The sequence below is a fragment of the Dendropsophus ebraccatus genome, chromosome 2 (genome assembly GCF_027789765.1).
Source record: "Dendropsophus ebraccatus isolate aDenEbr1 chromosome 2, aDenEbr1.pat, whole genome shotgun sequence".
Classification (NCBI taxonomy): Eukaryota; Metazoa; Chordata; class Amphibia; order Anura; family Hylidae; genus Dendropsophus; species Dendropsophus ebraccatus.
In genome coordinates, this window is record NC_091455.1 from 151570842 (window position 1) to 151586780 (window position 15939).

The 15939-nt window shown below is 45.2% G+C and overlaps 1 protein-coding gene across 1 annotated transcript in view; it reads left to right on the forward strand.

Moving 5' to 3' along the window:
- The first annotated feature begins 15116 nt into the window (after positions 1 to 15116).
- TNS3 (tensin 3) overlaps positions 15117 to 15939 on the forward strand; it is a 190756-nt gene continuing 189933 nt past the window's right edge. The window contains exon 1 of the mRNA XM_069958542.1: positions 15117 to 15322. Coding sequence (XP_069814643.1) covers positions 15230 to 15322 — 93 coding nt within the window. The 5' untranslated portion in view covers positions 15117 to 15229. The remainder of the gene's footprint in view (positions 15323 to 15939) is intronic.

Genomic DNA, 15939 nt, shown 5'->3' on the forward strand with positions numbered 1-15939 from the left:
AAAAAAAAAAAACACATTTCTTTTATTTGGGGGGTATTTTCTTTTACGCCGTTCGCCCTGAGGTAAAACTGACTTGTTATATATGTTCCTCAAGTCATTATGATTATGTAACATGTATAACTTTTATTTTATTTGATGGCTTGTAAAAAATTCAAACCATTGTTAACAAATATATGTTCCTTAAAATCTCTCTATTCCCAGGCTTATAGCGCTTTTATCCTTGGGTCTATGGGTCTGTGTGAGGTGACATTTTTTGCGCCATGATGTGTTCTTTCTATCGGTGCCTTGATTGCGCATATACGACTTTTTGAGCGCTTTTTATTAAAAAGTTTTATAAAAAATTATTAAAAATTTTATGGATTTATTGCGACCAAAAATGCGGTGATACCAAACATGTTTATTTATATATTTATTTATTTATTTATTTTTATGACATTTGAAAAGGAGGGTGATTCACACTTTTATTAGGGGAGGGGGCTTTTTATTAATAATGACTCTTTTTTTTTTTTTTTTTTTTTACACTTATACTAGACGCCCCCCTGGGGGACTTCTAGTATAAGCACACTGATCTCTCATTGAGATCTATGCTGTATAGTAATACAGCATAAATCAATGAGATAGGCACTCGATTGCTTTTGGCTGCTGCAGCCGAAAGCATTCGAGTGCCGAGCCGAGATCAGCGCCATTACAGCGCAGACCCCGGCAGGGTGAAGACACAGGGATCGCTTCTCCGGTACAACCTCCCTCGGAGGAGATCTCAGCCACTAGACCACCACGGATGAGCAGAAGTAAGTAATCAGATGCAGCTGTCAACTTTGACAGCTGCATCTGATTACTTTATTAGCGGGCATGGCGATCGGACGAAGCCTGCTAATAGCCGCAGCCCCGGGCTACAAGCGGCACCCAGGACCGCGGCGGTTCAGAGCAGGGTCGCCACGTGGCCCCACTCTGAACTCCCCGAGGCGGCCGCAGGGCGTAAATATACGCCCGCGGTCATCAAGGGGTTAACAACACTTTTTTTTACACTTATACTAGAAGCCCCCCTGGGGACTTCTAGTATAAGGACACTGATCTCTCATTGAGATCTATGCAGTATAGTTATACTGCATAGATCCATTAGATAGGCTATGGATTGCTTTCGGCTACTGCAGCTGAAAGAAATCGAGTGCCGAGCCGGGATCAGCGCCATTATGGCTCTGACCCCGGCCGGTGAGAGATGTGCAGATCGCTCCTCCGGGACAACGTCCTGGGGGAGCGATTTACCCCACTAGACATCAGGGATGGCTGACAGCAAGCAATCAGATGCATCTGTCAACTTTGACAGCTGCATCTGATTACTTAATTAGCTGGCACGGCGATCGGACCATGCCTACTAATAGCCGCGGTCCAGGGCTACATGCGGCACCCGGGACCGTGGCCCCGCTCTGAACACTCGTAGAAGATCCTGGACGTATGGGGAAGGCCAGGGTCATCTAGGGGTCAATCCTGCACTTGGACAAAAGAGTTCCGTGGCAAACACATGAAACAAATAGTGATTCCCCTGTAGGTTCCTATAGGGAAGAAGAGGAGGTACATACCCTCATAATTTTCTTCCTGAGAAGAGAATTATTGAAAGAAAAGAAACATGGTGCCTGGAGAGGACCAGGAAATAGTTGCTTCATAAGCCTTAGAGATGTTTTAGCTGAGCTCAACTGTTCACGCAGTGCAGCCTTATAGAAACTCATCTTTATATTTAAATGCACTCCATCCATTTTCTGTCAAATCACCTAGTGTTCATAAACATGTATACCTGAAAAAAATCCACAGTCTGCAGTCACATTATTAGAGTTGCCGGGTCTGTCTCACAGGCTGCAGTCACATTATTAGAGGTGGGTAGTCTGTCTCACAGGCTGCAGTCATTTTATTTGAGGTATGCAGTCTGTCCCACATTTGCAGGCACATTATTAGAGGAGCACGGTCTATCTCACAGATTGCAGTCCCATTATTAGAGGTGGAGATGTAGTGTCTATCTCACAGTCTGAAGTAATATTATTACATTTGCTCACAGCCTGCAGTCACATTATTGGAGTTGCAGGATCTGCCACACAGGCTGCAGTGACATTTTTAGAGAAGTGCAGTCTATCTAACAGGTTGCAATTGTGGTGGGCTGCAGCTGCTGCGCTCGACTGGTCACCTGTTGAGTTGTTCTGGGTGACACCACTTCTATGGTGGTTTGTCGGTGGAATATAGCTCAGCCGGTTACAGTTCTGTCATGACACCAGTGCTATTTCAGCACACAGGTGGGATCATATACCTGCTTTAGTGTGTGGCTGGCTATATTGCTTCTCAATGGTCGGTGACCTGCCGGGTTGTGTGGTTCCCTTGGGAGCTTATCACGGTGGTCTGGAGTGGCGATATGACCCACCTGGACTGTCGGTACTACCACCCACAGAAAGGGGAATGTAACCCAAGAATAGTGTAGCTGGTGTAGACGGGTGCTGTGTTTAGCATTGCATCTCATGTGTAAGTGGTATAAAAAAGAAAGTCTCTGAGTTCTCCATGCGCGAATCCACTACAGCTGGTCTGTCCCGGACAGGGAACCTAGCAGAGCCAGCCTTCTGGCTAAGTACAGCATGGATGCCTGATCTGTGTGTCCTACTCCTCAGAGAATCTGAGAAGAACTGTATAAGTGTGGTCCTACACTTCCTCTCCGCATGTGACTATTTCCTATAATTATATAAATATACTCTTTCAATAATTTCTTTCTCTTCTCAGGAAGAAGATGAGGAGGGTATATACTTTTTCATCTTTTCCACAAAATCCTGCCGGGAAATTATTTGTGGGGGGATTCTTTTCATGGATATTTTGACTTCCTATCATTAACAACCATACAAAAAGATCAAACAGTCAAACAAAATAGACCTGTGTGAAGCTGGGTAATTCTGCTAGTGAATGATAAAAGTAGAGTGGAAAGATGGATTAACAACACTGTCAATCTGCAGGATTTTATGGATGTTCTTAAATTTTGTACAAATCTAAAAAACACACATGTTCAGTTCTATAGTGACAGATGGGTAATGTTAAAATAGCCACTGGATGAGCCTTCCTGGTCTCCTTCAGCAGACAAAGCATTGCAGGAAGGCTCCGTCTATAGCTAGTTGCCCTGCAGCTAGACAGCAGTTAGTGAGAAAGGCTGACCTCCATATAGAGAATTTTTATTTTTCAATATATTTGTGTACATCTATATATTTTATTGTAATACAAGACTGAAAAAGGGTGGATGATATTAATAGAAATACTGCTAGAATATTATTTTAGTACAAATTTAACATTTTGTGTTCCTGTGGTTCATTATTCTGGTTTGATGTTTATTTGTCTGAGCTTTGGGTCACAGTAAGGTGATGAATGATTAATCTGCATTTAGCAAATACATAGATGTACTTCAAAGAACATTAGTTTTTTTCACTGTATTACAGTATTTTGGGTTCACTTGTTAATCTTAACATATACAAATGTTATAAAAATACATGAAAGCTAACATCAGTTGATTAAGATAAAAGCTGACAACATTAATCTGCAACTTTGTAATCTTAGGTTATTATTAGGAGAGTTAGTCGTACGTCGAGTTGCTGATTAACTTACAGTGACTAACCCTCCCAGCATTACAAAGTTGCTACAAAGTTGTAGATACAGCCAGCCAGGGATTTGTTTACATGTGCTGTCACGGCAGGGGGGAGGAGGGGAAGGTGGAGGAGAACAGTTTACACATACATTTGTTTGTCTTCAGCATTAAGCAGTAGGATCAGAATTGGGGGAAGGAGACTAAATAAATAAGTATGGAATAAATTATTAATCTCACAATGGGCAGCAACATATGATGTTAGGTTTTAGCAAAATACGCCTTTAACAATGAAACAGAAGGTGCCTTTACAAAGTTAAAGAAGAAGTCCGGATCAGACATTTTTATCAAAAGAGTCGGGGAGGAGGTGGCTGAACATCCTCTTACCTCCCCAGCTCCAGCACTGGGGTCAGCTGTCCCCTGCTCCAGTTCATGGTCTCCTGGGCGCTTTGTGGTCTGAGCGGGGACCCGGGTCGTGACGTATAAGCCCCACCTTTATGAGCTTCAGCAGTGACACCCTCTTTCAAAAACGGATCTATTAACTTTGAGTGCCCTGGTGTAAATGCTCTTTTTATTTTGTTGCTATGACCCTCCACTCCCAAGAAAATCTTGTTAACTATCTGTACTTTTTCTGAATTGTCAAATTTAAAAAGTGGTGAGAATGCCAGGCTGAGGGGGTGGGAATTCCATGCTGAGGAGGTGGGAATGCTTGGCTTAGTGGGAATGCCAGGCTCAGTGGATGAGAATGGTAGGATCAGGGGATGAGAATGCTAAGATCAGGGGATGAGAATGCTAGGATCGGGGATGTGAATGCTAGGATCAGGGATGAGAATGCTAGGATCGGGGATGAGAATGCTAGGATCAGGGATGAGAATGCTAGGATCAGGGATGAGAATGCTAGGATTGGGGGTGGAAAAAAGAGAGATAGGGGCGCTCCCTAGTGCAATAGTGTGTTTTCCGAAGTGTGTGTGGCAGTGTGGGAGGTAGTCCCACTCAGCTGAATAGGTTGTGCTACAATATAGGCACAACGCTATGGAATGCTTAGGTCTGGGTGTCAACGCAGCTCCTCCGGGGGGCCCACTGCCAAGGCAGGGGTGAAAGCAGACTTCCAGGCGGTGATCACAGTAGCGATGAAAGGATCAAAAAATCCCCCTAGGTGGTAGGGCGCAGGAGACAAGAGTGTTCACACTAGAGGACCCTAGTTGTGAAAAGGACCTTTGGTCGTCTTTGAGGAGGCTGCACCCTGTACTATAATGGCTTGTTCACACTAGAGGACCCTAGTTGTGAAAAGGACCTTTGGTCGTCTTTGAGGAGGCTGCACCCTGTACTATAATGGAACTCCTGTCTCCTGCGCCCTACCACCTAGGGGGATTTTTTGGTCCTTTGATCGCTACTGTGGTCACCGCCTGGAGGATTGGGGGTGGGTGAGAATTCTAGGCTCAGCGGGTGAGAGTGCTAGGGTCAGAGGGTGAGAATGCTCGACTCAAGGGTGAGAATGCTAGGCTCAATGAGTTAGAATGCTAGGGTCAGAGGGTGAAAATGCTATGATCAGGGGTTAGAATGCTAGGCTCAGAGGGTGAGAATGCTAGGCTGAAGGGGTGACAATTTTAGGCTCAGGGGGTGAGAATGTTACGATTAGGGGGTGAGAATGCTAGGCTCAGGGGTTAGAATGCTAGGCTCAGGGAATGAGAATGCTAGGCTCGGGGAGTGAGAATGCTAGGCTCAGGGGGTGAGAATGCTAGGTTCAGATAGTGAGAATTGTAGGCTATGGGGTGAGAATGCTAGGCTCAGGAGATAAGAATACTAGGATGGGGGCGTGAGAATGCTAGGCTCAGGGGGTGATAATGAGGATCAGGGGGTAAGAATGCTAGGCTCAGGGGGTGATAATGAGGATCAGGGGGTCAGAATGCTAGGCTCAGGGAGTGATAGTGCTAGGATCAGGGGGTAAGAATGCCAGGCTTAGGGGTGAGAATGCTAGGCTTTGGGCGTCAGAATGCTAGGCTCAGGGGGTGATAACGCTAGGCTCAGGGAGTGAGAATGCTAGGCTCAGGAGATGAGAATAGTAGGATGGGCGTGAGAATGCTAGGCTCAGGGGGTGATAATGGGGATCAGGGGGTAAGAATGCTAGGCTCAGGGGGTGATAATGGGGATCAGTGGGTAAGAATGCTAGGCTCAGGGGGTGATAGTGCTAGGATAAGGGGGTAAGAATGCCAGGCTTAGGGGTAAAAAAGCTAGGCTCAGGGGATGAGAATGCTAGGCTCCGGGAGTGAGAATGCTAGGATCGGGGGTAAGAATGAAAGGCTCAGAGGGTGAGAATGCTAGGCTCAGGGGTGAGAATACTAGGCTGATGGGGTAAGAATTCTAGGCTCAGGGGTGAGAATTCTAAGATCAGGGGATAAGAATGCTAGGCTCAGGAGGTGAGAATGCTAGGATCAGGGGGTAAGAATGCTAGGATCAGGGGATGAGAATACTAAGATGAGGGCGTGAGAATGTTAGGCTCAGGGGGTGAGAATGCCAGGATCAAGGGGTGATAATACCAGGATCAGGGGTGAGAATGCCAGGCTCAGGGGGTGAGAATTCCAGGCTCAAGGGGCAAAAATACTAGGATCAGGGGGTGAGAATGCTAGGCTCAGGGGATGAGAATGCAAGGCTCAGGGGGTGAGAATGCTAGGCTCAGGGGATGAGAATGCTAGGCTCAGGGGATGAGAATGCCAGGCTCAGGGGGTGAGAATGCTAGGCTCAGGGGATGAGAATGCCAGGCTCACAGGATGAGAATGCTAGGCTCAGGGGATGAAAATGCTAGGATCAGGGGATGAGAATAATAGGATAAGGGCGTGAGGATGCTAGGCTCAGGAGGTGAAAATACTAGGATCAGGGGGTGAGAATGCTAGGCTCAGGAGGTGAGAATACTAGGATCAGGGGGTGAGAATGCTAGGCTCAGGAGGTAAGAATACTAGGCTCAGGGGGTAAGAATGGTAGGCTGAGGGGGTGATAATGCTAGGGTCAGTGGGTTAGAATGCCAGGCTTAGGGGATGAGAATGCTAGGCTTAGGGGGTGAGAATGCTAGGCTCAGGGGGTGAGAATGCTTGGCTCAGGAGATGAGAATACTAGGATGGGGCGTGAGTATGTTAGGCTCAGGGGGTGATAATGGGAAATTGGGGTAAGAATGCTAGGCTCGGAGGGTGAGAATGCTTGGCTCAGGAGATGAGAATACTAGGATGGGGCGTGAGAATGTTAGGCTCAGAGGGTGATAATCGGGATTGGGGGTTAAGAATGTTAGGCTCAGGGGGTGATAATGCTAGGATCAGGGGGCAAGAATGCCAGGCTTAGGGGTAAGAAAGCTAGGCTCAAGGGATGAGAATGCTAGGCTCCAGGAGTGAGAATGCTAGGCTCAGAGGGTGAGAATGCTAGGCTAAAGGGGTGAGAATTCTAGGCTCAGGGGTGAGAATTCTATGATCAGAGAGTGAGAATGCTAGGGTCAGGGGTTAGAATGCTAGGCTCAGGGGGTGAGAATGCTAGGCTGAAGGGGTGAGAATTCTAGACTGAAGGGGTGAGAATTCTAGGCTCAGGAATGAGAATGCTACGATCAGGGGATAAGAATGCTAGGGTCAGGGGTTGGAATGCTAGGCTCAAGGGTGAGAATGCTAGGCTCAGAGGGTAAGAATTCTAGGCTCAGGAGGTAAGAATACTAGGCTCAGGGGGTGAGAATTCTAGGCCAGGGGGTGATAATGGGAATCCGGGGGTAAGAATGCTAGGCTCAGGGGGTGATAATGCTAGGATGAGGGGGTAAAAATGCCAGGCTTAGGGTTGAGAATGCTAAGCTCAAGGGGTCAGAATGCTAGGCTCAGGGGTCAGAATGCTAGGCTCAGGAGATGGGAATACTAGGTTAGGGGCGTAAGAATGCTAGGCTCAGGGAGTGATAATGGGGATCAGGGGGTAAGAATGCTAGGCTCAGAGGGTAATAATGGGGATCAGGGGGTAAGAATGCCAGGCTCAGGGGGTGATAATGGGGATCAGGGGGTAAGAATGCTAGGCTCCGGGAGTGAGTATGCTAGGATCGGGGGTGAGAATGCTAGGCTCAGGGGATGAGAATACTTGGCTCAGGGAATGAGAATGCTAGGATCAGGGGGTGATAATGTTGTGCTCAGAGGGTGAGAATGCTAGGATCATGGGGTGAGAATGCTAGGATGAGGGCGTGAAAATGTTAGACTCCAGGGGCGAAAATACTAGGATCAGGAGGTGAGAATACTAGGATCAGGGGGTGAGAATGCCAGGCTCAGAGAATGAGAATAATAGGATAAGGGCGTGAGGATGCTAGGCTCAGGAGGTGAGAATACTAGGATCAGGGGGTTAGAATGCTAGGCTCAGGAGGTGAGAATACTAGGCTCAGGGGGTAAGAATGGTAGGCTCAGGGGGTGATAATGCTAGGGTCAGCGGGTAAGAATGCCAGGCTTAGGGGATGAGAATGCTAGGCTTAGGGGGTGAGAATGCTAGGCTCAGGAGATGAGAATACTAGGATGGGGCGTGAGAATGTTAGGCTCAGGGGGTGATAATGGGGATTGGGGGTAAGAATGCTAGGCTCGGAGGGTGATAATGGGGATCAGGGGTTAAGAATGTTAGGCTCAGGGGGTGATAATGCTAGGATCAGGGGGCAAGAATGCCAGGCTTAGGGGTAAGAAAGCTAGGCTCAAGGGATGAGAATGCTAGGCTCCGGGAGTGAGAATGCTAGACTCAGAGAGTGAAAATGCTAGGCTGAAGGGGTGAGAATTCTAGGCTCAGGGGTGAGAATTCTACGATCAGGGAGTGAGAATGCTAGGGTAAGGGGTTAGAATGCTAGGCTTAGGGAGTGAGAATGCTAGGCTGAAGGGGTGAGAATTCTAGACTAAAGGGGTGAGAATTCTAGGCTCAGGAGTGAGAATGCTACGATCAGGGGATAAGAATGCTAGGGTCAGGGGTTGGAATGCTAGGCTCAAGGGTGAGAATGCTAGGCTCAGAGGGTAAGAATTCTAGACTCAGGAGGTAAAAATACTAGGCTCAGGGGGTGAGAATTCTAGGCCAGGGGGTGATGATGGGAATCCGGGGGTAAGAATGCTAGGTTCAGGGGGTGATAATGCTAGGATGAGGGGGTAAAAATGTCAGGCTTAGGGTTGAGAATGCTAAGCTCAAGGGGTCAGAATGCTAGGCTCAGGGGTCAGAATGCTAGGCTCAGGAGATGGAAATACTAGGATGGGGGCGTAAGAATGCTAGGCTCAGGGAGTGATAATAGGGATCAGGAGGTAAGAATGCTAGGCTCAGAGGGTAATAATGGGGATCAGGGGGTAAGAATGCCAGGCTCAGGGGGTGATAATGGGGATCAGGGGGTAAGAATGCTAGGCTCCGGGAGTGAGTATGCTAGGATCGGGGGTGAGAATGCTAGGCTCAGGGGATGAGAATACTAGGCTCAGGGGATGAGAATGCTAGGATCAGGGGGTGATAATGCTATGCTCAGGGGGTGAGAATGCTAGGATCATGGGGTGAGAATGCTAGGATCAGGGGGTGAGAATGCTAGGATCAGGGGGTGAGAATGTTAGACTCAAGGGGCGAAAATACTAGGATCAGGAGGTGAGAATACTAGGATCAGGGGGTGAGAATGCCAGGCTCAGGGAGTGAGAATGCTAGGCTCAGGGGATGAGAATGCTAGGCTCAGGGGGTGAGAATGCTAGGCTCAGGGGGTGAGAATGCTAAGCTCAGGGGGTGAGGATGCCAGGCTCAGGGGGTGAGAATGCTAGGCTTAGGGGATGAAAATGCTAGGATCAGGGGGTGAGAATACTAGGATGAGGGCGCGAGAATGTTAGGCTCAGGGGGTGAGAATGCCAGGCTCAAGGGGTGAGAATACTGGGATCAGGGGTGAGAATGCCAAGCTCAGGGGGTGAGAATTCCAGGCTCAAGGGGCGAAAATACTGGGATCAGGGAGTGAGAATGCCAGGCTCAGGGGATGAGAATACCAGGCTCAGGGGGTGAGAATGCTAGGCTCAGGGGGTGAGAATGCTAGGCTAAGGGGATGAGAATGCCAGCCGCAGGGGGTGAGAATGCTAGGCTAAGGGGATGAGAATGCCAGGCTCAGGGGATGAGAATACCAGGCTCAGGGGGTGAGAATGCTAAGGCTCAGGGGGTGAGAATGCTAGGCTAAGGGGATGAGAATGCCAGCCGCAGGGGATGAGAATGCTAGGCTAAGGGGATGAGAATGCCAGGCTCAGGTAGTGAGAAAGCTAGGCTCAGGGGGTGAGAATGCTAGGCTCAGGGGGTGAGAATGCTAGGCTCAGGGGGTGAGAATGCTAGGCCCAGGGGGTTAGAATGCTAGGCCCAGGGGGTTAGAATGCTAGGCTCAGGGGGTGAGAATGCTAGGCTCAGGGGGTGAGAATGCCAGGCTCAGGGGGTGAGAATGCTAGGCTCAGGGGGTGAGAATGCTAGGCTCAGGGGGTGAGAATGCTAGGCTCAGGGGGTGAGAATGCTAGGCTCAGGGGGTGAGAATGCTAGGCTCAGGGCAGGGCTGTATTATCAGCTGGTGCTGCCCTAGGCACTAGACCTGAAGACGCCCCATCTTAGGGAGGGGGGGGGCGTGATTTTGGTCACATGCATTTCTCCACATGTAGGAACATTGTCTGAATCGCATTTTTCATGGTTTTTAACGGCCTAAAACATAAACAAATTTCTACAATGAATCAATGATTAGAGCATACTGTGACTGGATAACACCGCCATACCAGGCCTGAATAATTCGACCATACACCCCCCCCCCCTCCCCCTCAAAAAGACACCAGATTTACTGGCAAGTCTGAACTGGAGGTAGAAGACTAAAAAACTTTTTTTTTTTTTAAAGTTGTTTTCTTTCCCCCTGCTCCCTGTTGCTGCCCCCCTGCAAGGTGCTGCCCTAGGCACTGGACCACGGGTGCCTAGTGGTAAATACGGCCCTGGCTCAGGGGGTGAGAATGCTAGGCCCAGGGGGTGAGAATGCTAGGCTCAGGGGGTGAGAATGCTAGGCCCAGGGGGTTAGAATGCTAGGCCCAGGGGGTTAGAATGCTAGGCTCAGGGGGTGAGAATGCTAGGCTCAGGGGGCTAGAATGCCAGGCTCAGGGGGTGAGAATGCTAGGATCAGAGGAGGGGGGGGTGAATATCATGCTAAGAGTTGTGAATTATGGTCCGTTTACACAGGCAGATTTATCTGACAGATTTTAGAAGCCAAAACCAGGAATGGATTTGAAAAGAGGCGAAATCTCAGTCTTTCCTTTATGACCCGTTCCCTGCTTATGGTCTGTTCCTGGCTTTGTCTTCAAAAATCTGTCAGATAAATCTGCCTGTGTAAACGCACCATTAGGCTTTTGAAATTAAGGTTTTGGCCATCTGACAATTCAGAAAATAGTCAACTTATTAAATGTTGGAATGGTCAATGAATGGAGAGGAATAGCAATTAAATAAAATTAAGTTTGAATTAGGACACCAGAGACTACAAAATTCTATCATTTTTTTACTGACATTTGTGATTGTAACAGTATAACTTTCTCACCTACTTTGTGACTTGATCTATCATTCAGCATTTATGTGACTGTAATGTTACAGTTGGACTTTGTAGCTATCTTTGTAACATTGTACATGTACATGATAACTGTATTTCAATAAAGAGTACTAGCCATTCAGCCTAAATGTTTAATCACTGTATAATGAAGTCCCGCATCTCTTATCACATTCACTTCATAAGTTTTGTTCTCAAAGGGATACTTTGGAGACAAAAAAAAAGTTTTTGAATTTGAATCAACTGGTGGCAGTGAGTCATACAGATATGTACACTACCCACGTCTTTAAGCGATGTATTCAATCAAGTCACTGCCACCTCTGTCCATACATAGCAAACCTCTCCTGGTCTAGACAGGTACTGTTTTATTTTATTTTTTATTTATTTTTATTTTATTTTTTATTTTTTTTTGGGGGGGGGGGGGGGGGGTAGGCCTAGGGTAAAACTGACTTGTTATAAATGTTACTCAAGTTGTTACGATTACAGCTATATGTAATTTGTATAACTTTTATTTTATTTGATGGCTTTTAAAATATTAAAACCTTTAATATATATATATATATATATATATATATATGTTCCTTAAAATCGCTCTATTACCATGCTTATAACGCTTTTTATCCTTTGGGGCTGTCTGAGGTGTCATATGCGACTTTTTGATCGCTTTTTATTACAATTTTTTAAAATTTGATGCAACCAAAAATTTGATGCAACCAAAAATCTTGCAGACCCCAGACCCCAGCCCAAAGCAGATGCAGGGTTCACACACCTCTCTCCACACCCCGCATGATCGCGTCGCGGGGGGGGCATCCCCCCCACTAGACCACCAGGGTAAGGGGACAGCAAGTATTTAGATGCAGCTGCATCTGAATACTTAATTAGCGGGCATGGCGATCGGACTGTGCCCGCTAATAGCAGCAGTCCCAGGCTACATGTAGCACCCGGCATCACGGCAGTTCAGAGCGGGGTGAACCCCTCTCTGAACTCCCCTAGCAGCACCAGGACGTTCAGTAACGTCTTTATGCAGCTCTGGGTTAATAATGGAAAAAATACATCACTTCATGCAGGACATACAGAATCTGATAAGTACTGGAAGGCCTGAGATTTTGAAATAAAAGTAATTTACAAATCTGTGTACATTTTTTTATATCAGTTGATTTTAAAACATTTTTTTTTCTCCAGAGTTCCCCTGTAATGTTGGGGTTTTAAAAATCAACAAAGCTTTATGGAAACATATCAGCAGTCTGAACATACCTTTCCTTCACATATAATGCACATTACAAAATACTTGTTTAAATATAATATTCTATTAAATCATAGCATTCTGAAACATACCCTGAGGGTTAGCTGTTTGCAAGGATAGTTTCGTTATATTTTTCTCACATTAAAAATGCAGAAAAAAAGCTCAGTCTATATGGACAGCTGTGAAAAATGCAGAACATCGCAAAATGCTAAACAGGTTCACAGAATTTCCCACATGTTGGTTTGCTCTGTGCCTGTCCCTGCAGTCCGTCTGAATAGCACTCAGGTAACTCGGAAAAATCATCTTAACATTAAAACATATAAAAAATGATTCAAGATTTTTATTTGTCCAAGGTTATATTCACATATACATTTTTGCTGTTTGTCAGGTGCAGTCTCCTTTTGGGCTCATATAAACACACTTTTTGTTATAAGATGTCTTGCACATTGCCTTGTGGCTAGAAGGAAAGTATCCTAGATTTTTTTTTTACTGTTTTGAGTGATTTGAGCAAAGTTTACATAATTCCAACGAAGCTAAACATTACCATTTAGAGGCCACATAACTTTTAGTGTCCATTCAATGTTTAAAAAGCCTCATACTTACACTCATCATACTACTAGTAAAGGGACTGCTAGTTATGTTCCATTTAAGTGACTGGGACAATGCTACAGTAACTTGCTTGTTGTCTACAAATAGAATATTATACAAGGGGCTGCTGATAAGCCTTTGGCTTTGAGTTCGATTTTTGTTTCTATGGTAATGAATGTTACATCACATGAAAGCCTTATGGGTCTAATATATGCTTTCCAAATTTTGTGTTTGTAGCTACTGGCAACAGTAATCTAGGCATGCAGGAAAACAAAATGGCGGAGTCTAAGGGGATATTCACTGCGAATGAGAGCAGAGGAGTTATAAAATTCTTGTTTCTGCAAGGCTTACGGAACTTGGAATACCAATGTAAGAAGTGTGTTGAAATCAGTGGAGAGTATGTGGAATAAATGTAGTTTCATCTACCTATCTCCTTTCTTTCTGATAAAGCCAAAGGGCCCTATTCCACCGGACGATTATCGTTCAGATTATCGTTAAATCGTTCGAATCTAAACGATAATCGTTCGGTTGAAATGCAGTAACGATTAACGACCGAACGAGAAATCGTTGATCGCTTTATAAGACCTGGACCTATTTTTATCGTTGCTCGTTTGCAAAACGTTCGCAAATCGTTCGCATTGAATAAGACATCGTTCGGTCGTTTGCAATAGATACGAACGCAATAGCGAAGAAATACGGAAGAAACGATCGCAATTACGATCATAAGTAACGATTATCGTTCCATGGAAATGAGTGAACGTTTTCAGGTCTTTCGCAATAGCGGTCGTTTGAGATCGTTAATCGTTAACGATTATGCTAACGATAATCGTCCGGTGGAATAGGGCCCAAAGACTTAGGGCCCTATTACACCAAAAGATGCCTGACAGATTATCTGACAGATTTTTGTAAGCCAAAGCCAGGAGTGGAATCCCAATCTTTCCTTTATGATCTGTTCTCTGTTTATAGTCCATTCCTGGCTTGGGCTCAAAAAGATCTGTCAGATAATCTGTTGGTGTAATAGGGCCCTTATCAGCAGCCCCTTGTAGAATAGTTATTGCGTCTTCAAGCAGCTGATTAGACAGACCATCAATTAGTCAGTTTTTACAGTGTGAATATTTTTTTAAAAATTGACTTTCGCACCCCTTACCTTTACCCCACAAAATTAAAAGAAAAGTGAATAGTGATATGCTTTTAGTTTTGGTTGTCCGATATTTATTTAAATAATATATTGAATATAAAGAAAGATACACTGCAGCACATTAGTAACAAGCAGAGTCATTATTTGGCTATGTTCCTATGACTTTTTTCCTGTTTGTCTATTAATTTTTCAAATGGTCAAAATAACGTCCATCATTTCGTTGTTTGGCCATCCATCAATACAATGACAGCTGTTGGTACATTATTCTAGTTAAGGTGGACTGATTGCCCTTTGGGTGTGTCTTCAATTGAAAAGTCCATTGAATTTAATAGTAAAAACAGTAAAAGGACAGTGAAAAAGAAAAACTGTGTACGAACAACTAAAAAATAACATTTGCTGTTTGCAAAATATGTCCATCTATCGCTAGATCGCCTGGGCAGCCCATAGGGGATAGCGGTGGTCTGCAGCCGCCGCTCCTGTTCTTAGGAGCAGATCGCTGCTATGTAAGTCGTTTGTCTTTAAACATGTTGAAAGACAAACGACAGCAACTTTTAGCCGACATCGTTCATGTCGGCTAATCTTTGCCTTTCATTACACGGGACGAATATGGGCCGTAACGGCCGATATTGAGTACGGACGATAATTGTTCCATGTAATAGGGCCTTTATTGTGAACATAGACTTTGACTTTACCAACAAATGGTCTACTTTTTCTTTTTATTGGTAGATATTGATTTCCATGCCAATGATGTGACATCCATGTGCAAGGTGCAGTTAGGCAAAGCTTCCTGCAGCAGGGATAGGGCTCTCTTGTGCACTCACTCCCTGGATGAATGTTCAGAAATGTGTTGGAAACGCATGTTGACATCTGAAATGCCAAGTTAGGTCTCCTGGGTGAGAGAGCCAGCCAATCCCTGTGCTGGAAGGATTAGGAGGCTGATGGGTGTGGAAAAGAAGGGGTGTGAGTTGACATCACTTTTTTTTTAGCTTGCATTAGGTGAATACATCTCCAGCACTGGTGCTCAGAATGGAGAGCAGCATTTCACTGCAAGTTGGATTGTGCCGCCTTGTGTAAACACTATATATTATTATACTGGTGTGTCTTGGGAAAAACATGAGAGGAGTCTATTTTTCCTGCTGTGGAAAGAAGAATAACAAGAAGCAAGCCGAGTGTGATCTGCCTCTGCTGGAACAGACTCTTCAAAAGGTAATACAACTCTATTGTAGTGAAGCAGTGTATAGCACTGCTATATTGCGTATGGTGTGCCCACTTGTGCCAGGTACTGATTTACTGGATCATACTGCTGAACTAGAGGAAAGCTCACAATGCATCTAGCCTGAGCTTCCCTCCAAAGTATCATTTTATGCATGAGGCTTACTGTGGTTGTGCTTGCAAAGTAGATCATGTGCTTGTTGTGGTACCTACATAGTACAAACTGCAAGAACACTAGGAACAGCTAGGAAATTGCCAGCAAGATGGAAAAAAGTATTGTCTGCACTTGGATGGTCTTTAAGTACATTTCTGGGGAAACTTGTGAAATTGCTGAGATTGTTGATTTGAGATTTTGATGTTATTAAATCATAAGGACAATGGTATGGAATCTGCAATCGTTTTGTGGTGAATGTCCTCTCTTCAATAAGTAATGACCCTGCTGGTAGTTATTATTATATTATGTTACATTTTTGGTATAACGAGCAGTAATAGGAAACAGATGATTTCCACAACACGATAGAGAATTGCTTGAATAGCATTTCCGCAGTATACAGTTTTTGTGAATTACTAACATTATGGCTATGTTTACACACCATAAAATAAAAGACAAA